The sequence below is a fragment of the Diplotaxodon limnothrissa genome, linkage group LG4 (genome assembly GCF_057381915.1).
Source record: "Diplotaxodon limnothrissa isolate DT_005_m linkage group LG4, D_limnothrissa_male_GT1.1, whole genome shotgun sequence".
Lineage (NCBI taxonomy): Eukaryota > Metazoa > Chordata > Actinopteri > Cichliformes > Cichlidae > Diplotaxodon > Diplotaxodon limnothrissa.
In genome coordinates this window covers 20,323,894-20,334,224 of record NC_140599.1, presented here as the reverse complement: position 1 = coordinate 20,334,224, position 10,331 = coordinate 20,323,894, and the positions used below count along the sequence as shown (strand labels likewise).

The following is a 10,331-nucleotide window of genomic DNA, read 5'->3' as shown; positions in this document are numbered from 1 at the left end:
TTTTTATTTTTCCCGCCTGTTCCCTGTTTGTGTCTCATTGCTTCCCTCACATCTCCCTCAGCAGCCTTTTCCAGCATTACTTTCGACAAAAGGTGAGCAGTTTGAACTTTTAATTTTAATTTAATATCAGTGTCACTGATTATATGTGCATTAAAGGAGAAGTTGATCACAAAGATCTAATCTGTAAAGCAGTGCTGTCTGGTTAAATATTAAATTGTATATTTCAGTTTCATTTCTTCGTCATGGATGATTTTGTAAGAAACAAACTGCTTGAATGGGGGCTAAGTGAGTGGGTGGAGAAATTTAAAGGTAAAGTATTAACGTGAATCCCTAATGAGTACAGATATTGATACTGATGTGATCTGTTGACTCTGAAACAACATCTGATAACATAGATTCTTGAGATTTTTGTCCATACTGCACAAAATGTTTTTAGACATAAAAGTGAGTTAAATTAAAACTGAAGAGCATTCATCTCTTTCATTCATTTAACAAGAATTTCTGAAGCAAGTTGAGAATAATCTTTATCTCTTCAACTTTATCTTTAACTGCAGATAAAGAAATTGATGCAGAAAGTCTGTATGATCTTGATGATGAAGAAATTGATCATGTGATCACAAAAGCTGGACCAAGAGTGAAATTAAAGAAGAACCTCAGGCTGTTAAAGGTAATTAATTTCTATCATTTCTATTTTAGTGCATAGAGGTTTGAATTATCTAGATACCGTATGTAGTGGAATTTTTGTTAATTCTTCACTAATTTGGATTTAAAATCTTTTGATTGTGGGAATAACAAAACTCAAATCAGGAAACAGTCATTTCTTTTCAATTGTGTTGTTTTGTTGCCTTAAGATTTTGTGTCTATATGACAAATGACATTTTTAATACATGTTTAAGTGCTCAATATTGTACACAGCTTTGCACTTTTTATCTGCAGTGTAAACAGGAGCAAGAAGCAGCTGATTTGGCTCAGGTAAGGATTATACTGAATTTCAGACATTTGGGCCAACTGCTTGAGACAAAGTAAAGCTCCATCCTCTGGCTGATAGAGACTGAATCTAAAAACTTAATTCATCGGGGGTTCGTTAATACACATTTTAACCTAGCAACTACAACTTGCTGTAGGGGTTCACCGACCGTCTCTACAGGTCAGTGTGACTGAGACTTAATTAGGAAAAAGAATAGTCTGACAGGATGAGATGTTAAGCAGGAATATAATTATAATCTATTCTTCATCAATCTGCTGGTTGAATAATTATCTGTATAACTAAATTTCATCCTCAGGTCTTTCCATCCACAAGTGATACAGGTGAGACACACGCATCTTATTTATTGCATCTCATTAATCTGTTTTAAAGGCAGCACTATTTTGTACAATCAAACTTTGAGAACAACTTTCAATGCTGAGAGAAACTTTTTTTGTTCTTTCTCTTTTGTTTTTGTCCAATCAGGAAAGAGAAAATCTGATCTTCAAAGTGACGCCAGCAGGTTACAACCACCAGCTAAGCGACAACGTCTGTCTGTGCCGGGATTTGCAGGTATTTACAACTCTTTCTGAACAATTTTACAGTTGAAGCCACTATAGGGTTAAATTTCTGTGCAGGACAATTTTTCCAAAATATAAAATGTCGGCGTGGCAGGAATGAGGCATGACGTGACCACAATTCTACGTTCTTCAACATACTTTTATCTATGGTTGCTGTTCTAATACACTTCCACACATACCCACAACAACAACAACAACAATATTACAGGCCCCTACACCATTCTTAAGCTAGCGAAGAGTGATTATGATTACAGGTGCTTCTGCCTTCCCTGTCGCAACACCGCCGCCCACGGCCCGCCACAGTCAGTTTCTGCTTTGGTGTTAGAAATTACTTTTTCTTTGGGCTGCTATCAAATTTTAACAGTCAGCATGTTGCATGATATATTAATGTCTGTCGGTAAGTTGTCACATTATGCTCCTGATATACTCTAATTCACACTTTTTGTGAATTTTGTGAACAAAATTTTTTGTTGTTTTTTTGTTGTTGTTGTTATGAGACTTTACATTGACTACATGCTAGTTTAGAAGTCCTGCTAAATAGTTCTTTACTTTCATGCCCACAGAATCAGTCATACTGTCTGATGCAAAAAGCATCATGACATTTGCACATGCCAGACTACATCACCAAGACAAATTCTGTGCTTTCTTGAAGTGAGTATTAATTTTCATATTTTTTAATGAATGGGCCTTAATTTTTTACGTTTTGTAATATATGTGCATGGTTCCACTCATGACCATGTGCAGGTTTCACAAACAAAGCAGTTTATTTTTAGCTTCGTCTCAAATCCTTTTGGTTCAATATTCAACCATTTATTTCTAGTGTCAGTCTGTTTGGTATGTTGGTTTCTTTATCTGTTTTTAACCTCCTAGGACCTGGCGTCCACATATGTAGACATCACAATTTGGGTTGTCTAGACCAAAATACTAAATTTTGCTCTACAAGGGCCTGATATCCACTTACGAGGACATTATACTGACACTGTTCTATCAAAATTAAAACGAATGTACTCATATGTGGATCCCAATTTTTTAGAAACAAAACTCAGGTAAAAAGAAAAAATCTGATAATTCTTTGTTTTTACATTCATCAGGTCCCAATCAGCCCAAATAGCAAAGAGAAATTAAAAATGCATGACATGAAAGAGTTCGGGTCTTCGGAGGTTAAGTTTTACTTCTGACTAACAACAACAGATGTTCAAACCATACAAATTATTGATGATTTAATGATACTAAAGCATTAAATCATCTATAATTTGTATGGTTTGAACATCTGACTTTTAATGTGTATCCCACTTAGACTTAAAAAAATGTCATCCAATAGCTAATAATAGAAACATCAGCACTTTTGCTGACAAACAATGAAGCTATGAACCAAAACAACAATAAACAATGAGCTGAATAAGTGTATAAAACTGAAACGTCTAATGATAATTCTTTGGATATTCTATAATGACATATATACTAAAATGACTATCACTATTCTTTTATGCATTAGTGATGTCAAAATATTGTTTTAAACCTTTTTAATTACATTTGAAAATGTTTTCATGACTGAATCAATTAACCCATATTTAAAATCTTGATCAACAGGAAAAAAATCTGTGATTTGGAGACAGACAAGAGGGAGCTGGTTGGTGTCTTTGGTAAAACTGGGGCTGGAAAGAGCTCTTTGATAAATGCCATCATCAAAGAGAAGAATCTTTTACCTTCAGGAAGTATCAATGCCTGCACCTCAGTCATGATTAAATTGGAAGCTAATACCTACAGCTCAAAGTATGAGGCAGAAATTGAGTTCATCACAAAAGAGGTAAATTGAATTATAAAAGTTTCATTTTTACTTAAAACTAAATCATGTGTTACAGTGCAGTTCTGGGGGCTTAAGGCTGGGTACATGCCTCAATAAATAATATGTAAAAATGTTATTTTAGGAGTGGAACGATGAGTTGTGGTCATTTCATCAGTTTTCTTGCAAAAATGGAGATCACAAAATGGAAGATAATGATGATTATCATGATGCTGTGGAAAAGCTGTCAGCAGTGTACGGAGAAGAATGGAAACAAAAGTCTTCTGAAAACCTCATGAAGAGCAAATATTTCAAAGCAATTCCAGAATTTCTCCAATCCAAGAGGAAGATTTTGACATGTGAATCGGTAAGACAAAAACTCTCATATTACATTATATCTATCATATATATACAGCAAAATTAATTAAATAGTTGGCTTTTTCACATGTTAAATTTTTAACGACTTTTAAATTTATTCATAGAAATCCACTACTGAGCACCTTTTGCAAAAAGTGAATCAAAGGGGCCAGAAATTTTAGCAAGTCAATGTCTGACAGCCAGTTGCATCAGGAAAGGCAAAAGGGCGTACAACTCTGTCAATCAAAACATGCTGAGTTACCCGCAGAGGTGCCCCCTTTTAAATAAGGGAGCAGTGTAAAGTAGCTTTTTAATGTCTCAAATTTGTGGACAACTATACAACATGCCCACATAAAGTTGTTTCTGCTAAGAGCAATACTAGTTATAAAGAATATAAAACTTTTCCTAAATAACTTCTTAAATACATTTTAATTGTGGCTGGCAATGATCCTTTTTCTAAATTATCAAATGGTTGATCGTTTTAAACAGTTCAACAAAGCAACAATTTCCATAGAAATTACCGTTACCTGAATTCCCCCTCAGTACCCCTCAGAGTGGGGGACTGTCTTGGTATAATATAAAACAAGGGGAAGCTACATTATCCCATACTTCTGTGATAGACATACTTGTACACAATCTGATCATTTAAAGCTAAACTTTAAAACTAATTACTCCAGCTTTAGTGATCCAGTTTCTTTAATTAATTGTTCTTTTGTCATCTTTTATGTCACTGACTTTTTGATGGTTTTTGTAAAGCACTTGCATTGAGGACTGAAATTAAACTGCACTACTTTACTTTTGTTTTTTATTGCAGGCTAATGAACTCTGTGCAAAAGTTGTCAAGTACACACGAAGTGATTCAAAACAAGAAGAAGGCAATGAAGGAAAAAAGTGGTTTTGGCCACTAGTGAAGTGTGTGACTGTCAGGGTGCCAAACAAGTCTCTTCTCCAGCATGTCACACTTGTGGACCTTCCTGGAAATGGTGACTGCAACAAGAGCAGAGATCAGATGTGGAAAGGGGTAATTCATATCTACTGCTCTTTGCTTATACTGTATTCTTGTGCAAACAGTAATGTCATCTTTTGATGAAGCACTGAGACATGTTATTCTCCTTTCAGATACTTGGAGATTGTTCTACTGTGTGGATTGTGACTGAAATTAATCGAGCAGCATCAGAGAAAGAGGCCTGGGAGATCCTGGAAAGTGTCAGTAGTCTGATTGGAAATGGTGGCGAATGTCAGCAAATTCATTTTATCTGCACTAAGTCTGATCTTCTTGATGATTCAGATGATCTGTAAGTTAATGTTGCATGATGATCAACTACACGGCATTTCCATTTAAAATCAAGCTAGGAGAGATAAAGCACAGAGTTGAGACTTTTTTGTAATGAATGCAGAACATTTGGGTCAAAGGGAGTCTCAGATGCTGAGACAATTTTATAAAGTTTACTAAATAAGGTGGACTGAGTAATGAACAGAGAATTGCCTGGTCAGAAGGAAATTGAGTTATTTAAGAGAGGCACAGGCAAGGGTTTGGAACAGCAAGAGGGGCTGAAGAATAAAACAGGAGTAGGAGGAGAAAGAGATGCAATGATGGGATCATGGTAGCTTTATGTATGGGTACAAAATCTATGAGATTATAGGAAACTTCCTAACAAATCATGGTCCAACGAGAACCTGCTGACATGTCTCATAATGCTTTAAGATTAATAACAATAATAGTAGTGTGCAAAAGCCACCTAGGCAAAGCTCAGCTTGGTCACAAAAGGAGTCTCCCACAACTCCACCTGAAAGCCAAAACCACACAACCTCCTGCAAACTGATGATGGTGTACAGAACATATACATATATATATTTACATTTCTTTTAGTTCATCAGCTGACGTCCATGATCTAATCACTGAAAGAAACGTGCAAGCCACGGATGCAATAAAGAAAGAATTCAACAAGCGAAGCAAAATTAGGGTGAGTTTTGTAGTCTGACAGAAAATCTAATGCAAAGACTCTCCACAGTTGCAAGAATGCTTTAAAATCAAATCACATTTTCCCTAGAAACACTTCAATGATGACAGTTTCAAAGTGTTCACAGTGAGCTCCAAAGAGTTCCTAAAACAAAACTACTTAAGTCCAGAAGAAACTGGTAGGTGAAGTCTCCTTCTAAATAACTCAAATGTATAGGGGGCCAGAAGTGACCAAATTGATTAATTAAATATACCATATATTTAAAACATGTAATAAATTATTTATTCAAACGTTTATTTAATTAATTAGACATTTGATCAGCTAATTATTGACACATTTAATTAATTATTTAATTATATATATCTTACATTTATTTTGGCACTCTTGGCCCTGGCACTGTCTTCATGAATTTTATTTTAGCTGTCAGTCTCACCCATCAACTTTAGGGGGCGGGGTTAATGTTGTTCGAGTCAAAACCATAGCTGTGGCCTGGTGGCTATTCTTTAAGTGGGCGTTTCTCTGCGCCAACAAGGACATGTAAAAACTAACCGAGCTGTACTTTGAAAAACCCAGTTTGTGTGTCACCAAATACACTTTAAATATTTTTTTAGCCAAGAATGTAATGTTTTAATCTTCAGATATCTGGTTGGTGTGTCATGGCTGTCATAACCCCAGCTGACTGGAGGTTGAACACCAACTTCCTTTACTAAGGTTATATCTATCGGGTCTTTATCTCCTGATGTTCCTAGGTGCCACACTTGTTTCAGTCGCCAATTCTGAATTAAAACTAACATTAAAATTATGTTTAAGGAGGAGAGAGAGCAAATAAATCTGATGAACTTTGACTTTTACATTCAATAATCAGTGTCACCAGTGCATAAACGCATAATCTTTTTTAAAAGAGATAACGGCGTTGGTGTTTCCCTCATATATTAACTGTCAGGTTTAAGTGTACCAGGCTTGTTAGACACTTTGAAACATACAGACTTCACAATGTTCAACTAATATTTTCATTATGAATATTAACCATGAAGGTAAACAATGAAGTCCAGCTGCTGTCTTTTAGCCCTGTATACCAAGAGCGAGATCAGCATATCCAGGATATTTTTCAGTGTTCTGGAATCACTGACCCTAACACTGGGACCAGGATAAATGCTCACACGAAGCTGGTTGTCAGCTCTCTAAATTAACCCAGGGTTTCCCAGGGCAGGCACAAAGTGTTGGCAGCATCAAAGTAATCTAACGGTCATATACGCCAGGGGTCATATCGATATTCTTTTACAGAAAATCATCTTTATCAGACTATTCGAAAGACGTGAGAGCTAAAACTTTAATCAGAGCCGATCAGATTTGCTCTGTTGTAAATGAAACAGTGAAGTAAACATGACCTGACAGACAGAACCTGAATAAATTATGTCTGCTGTTTAACCTCCACTGAGAGCTAAAACTCAGCGGAGGTATTAAAGCCGTGTGCCGGTGATTCGATATCAGCTGCTGATAAAGTGGGTTCGCCTATGAGGTGCTCTGTAGTTTTATAAGTGTCCTTCACTCTCCGTAAATCCCGTTTTACAGAGAAACAAGGGAAACAAGCTCCAGCAGCTCTGCGCTCAGGAAAAAAAAAATACATTTGATTATCTTGTGCAGAATATTGCTCCGACATTACGTTACATAAAGCAACAGTGCCCACGTTAAACTGTGACGATAACCAGGTAACTTTTGCAAACATATTCTATGTTGACAACCTGACCTGATACGTGAAGATTACGCCATTGAATTCTCAGCTAAAATAATATTAAAAGTAGAGTTTATGACAGAAAAACGGGGTATTTTAAAACTTTACTTACAGTTTAGAGCGCCACCACCATTGCCGCTTCTGTTTTGAAATGCATTCTGGGATACCTGGCTGCCCCAAGTCCACACTATCACCATTTCATAGCAGTCAATTATTTAGGATCAACCTGTCTTGACTTACTTTGCACTGTAACCATTCAGATGTTAGACAAGCAGCGGTTGCAGTGTTAACCCCGACCCCTGACTTTGATGGGTGAGGCTGACAGATAAAATAAATTCATGAAGACAGAGGCAGGGCCAAGAGTGCCAAAATGAATTAAATAAATACATCATTAAACAATTAATTAAATATGTCATTAATAAAATAAAATTTGAAATAAATAAATGCTTTAAATGTAATGAATGGACATTTAATTGATTATTGAAATATTTATTTAATTAATTAATTCCAATTTTAATTAAATAATGAAACATATATTTAATTATTTAATTGCATTTTTAATTCATTCATTTTGATAATCCTGGTCCTCCATAGGATTTGCACTTGTTTTTTTTAGTTTGCCTTGACTGAAAGAAGAATTATTTAATTTCAAATAAGTACGTAATGTAAAATTGTAACATTGAAATTTATTTTACAGAAATACCCAAACTTCAGAGATTTTTGCAAGATCTCAATGACTGTCACTCAGAGACAGTAAACTATGTGAATCGAGCTCACGGGATTCTGTCTTTGATTCAAGACGCCAACTCCAGAGGAGTGGTAAGGTCAAGTAAAAGATACAAAATAATATTCTCTTACATGTTGGGATTTATCAATTGTGTTTGTGTGTCTAATTTTGGTTTTGCTATATTTATTAAACTATGAGTTATTAATTGGTTGACTGATTCATAAGGTTTTGATGCTCCATTTTTTCTTCTCAGGTCCTTATTACAGGAGAGTGGCTTTTAAAACCAACTGAATTTCATTAATCTTTTTAAAAAAAAACAATAAGTGGTTTTCATGGTTTTATTCCTTCAAATGTTTTTCAGGATAGTAAAACAGGCGAGGTGTGTGAAGAACTTGAGAGAAACATGAAACTCCAACTTGATAATGTCAGAAAAGAAATGGAAGACACCTGTAGGGCTTTTGAAAGATGTCTTGATGATGGTGTTAAGAAATCCTTCTTATATGATGTATGTTTTTTAATCATAGTTAAAATACATGCAGATTTTACATGACAAGGTAAAATGCAATAATTCTGAGTTTTCTTTTGTGTTTCAGGGAAAGAATGGTGGTGCTTTTTACAATTTACGGAAGTGTGTCATTGAGAATGGTGGCGTCTACAAACCAAAAAAAGGGAAACCAATTAGCCTTAATATGAAGTTGGCTTCCTGTCTGATTGACAGCATTGGTGCAGAATTCAGAAAGACCTTCCCGTAATAAAAACATGTTCTAAACAGTCACATAATATCATTCAAGATATGTAATTCATAACATGTAAACTTGCCAATTCTGTCATTATAAACCATAATGTTTACTTGTTTTAGAAATGAAGTAAACTGTGGAGCATTCAACGGAGTCATCAATACATTTACACTTAACACTGATTCTCTGATTGAAAAGTACAAAAATGCTGAACTACAGCTCAGATTCCTCAAGACAGAGGTAAGAGATGAGACTTTCTTATACATTAGCCCATTGATAAACAATAAGTAAAGTTCATCTATACTTTATGTTTTTCTCTCAGGAAGAAAAGATTAAGGCAAAATTAAACAGAATCATCCAGAAGCAGAAGAAAATTGTCTACAGCAGTCTGACAGAGACAGTTGAGAACATTATGGAAGAAGGCTACAAGAGTAAGAAATAAGATCAGAGCTTCACAACTTATCACCTAAACAGATATTTATGTTTGTTATTATTCAGCATAAAAAGTCTGAAGAGTTTTCTGTCTTTTTGTAGAGGCTTTAGCATTTACAGGAGAAGACACACTGTACAACATGAGGGAGACTATTAAAAACCACATGCACTCAAAGAAGGACATGTTTGAGCAGGCAAAAAACACCTTGTTGGAGAAGTTGCACGATTTGATGGTTTGTCATGTTTTATGAAGAATTATGATGAACATATTTTCTCATAACTCACCTGAAGGCTTTTTCTGTATTTAACTGGAATAGACTTATACAGAAATGTATGTTTCCATTTATATTTTTAATCCAGTCTGAGAAACTTCTAAATACAACTTTAACACAATATCCTAGTCTGTGGTAAGTGATGAAAAACTTTACATTTTTAAATTAGGTATACGTCTTGGGGACTCTGGAGAAAACTATGAAAGAATCTATTGGACTTTCATTCAAGGATGAAGAGTGCTTACTCCCAGGTAAACAGTTTGATGTAATTACATTGGTTCAAATTGTTTGCCTTTCCTCTTAATCTTTGCAATCTTGCAGCTGATAACAATAAGGGTGTCTATTTATCTTTTTTTAAAATTTATTCATTATTCATTTAGCCACACATTTACGTATGTGTGTCACTCTGGGAGGAAACAATTCAAAAAAAGTTTTGTTTTTCAGATGTTTCAACAGAGCTTAAGATGGTGAAGAAACATTATGATCTACTTGTAGGCACTCCAGATGATGAAATATAACTGGGTAAATCCTAAGATTTTATCTTCAGTATGAAATTATTGTTGTTAATTTTTTTAAAAAATGTCAGTGTTTTTGTCTTTAATAGACAATAGATTCTGTTTGCTTGCTTTGGCTCTGATGGAGGTGGACGCATCTCTCTCCCTCTCCCTCCCTTATCTTTCCTGCTTGGCTTCTCGTGTCTTTTATCTGGTCGTGTCTATCTCTAACCCCAGAAGAGCCTCTCAGTCCTCATCTCTAATACCTAAAGAAGAACTATGAATTTGATC

At 35.1% G+C, this 10,331-nt stretch overlaps 1 protein-coding gene across 1 annotated transcript; it reads left to right on the top strand.

Moving 5' to 3' along the window:
- Window positions 1–242: 242 nt before the first annotated feature.
- Window positions 243–10,064, top strand: LOC146633699 (nuclear GTPase SLIP-GC-like). The gene is made up of 20 exons (XM_085352435.1): window positions 243–309; window positions 555–667; window positions 937–972; window positions 1,284–1,308; window positions 1,451–1,537; window positions 2,109–2,196; window positions 3,136–3,352; window positions 3,474–3,695; window positions 4,500–4,706; window positions 4,805–4,980; window positions 5,556–5,649; window positions 5,737–5,824; window positions 8,076–8,197; window positions 8,467–8,610; window positions 8,699–8,853; window positions 8,965–9,082; window positions 9,165–9,273; window positions 9,377–9,507; window positions 9,716–9,797; window positions 9,991–10,064. The coding sequence occupies exons 1-20, from the start codon at window positions 243–245 to the stop codon at window positions 10,062–10,064; spliced, it is 2,355 nt and encodes a 784-aa protein (XP_085208561.1).
- Window positions 10,065–10,331: the final 267 nt, after the last annotated feature.

Bases quoted from the DNA above. Each gene is read 5' to 3' on its own strand.
- LOC146633699 (XM_085352435.1), top strand. From the start codon at position 243: ATGGATGATTTTGTAAGAAACAAACTGCTTGAATGGGGGCTAAGTGAG. The intron at 310-554 runs GTAAAGTATTAA...CTTTAACTGCAG, and splicing joins GTGGGTGGAGAAATTTAAAG to ATAAAGAAATTGATGCAGAA. The intron at 973-1,283 runs GTAAGGATTATA...TTTCATCCTCAG, and splicing joins AAGCAGCTGATTTGGCTCAG to GTCTTTCCATCCACAAGTGA.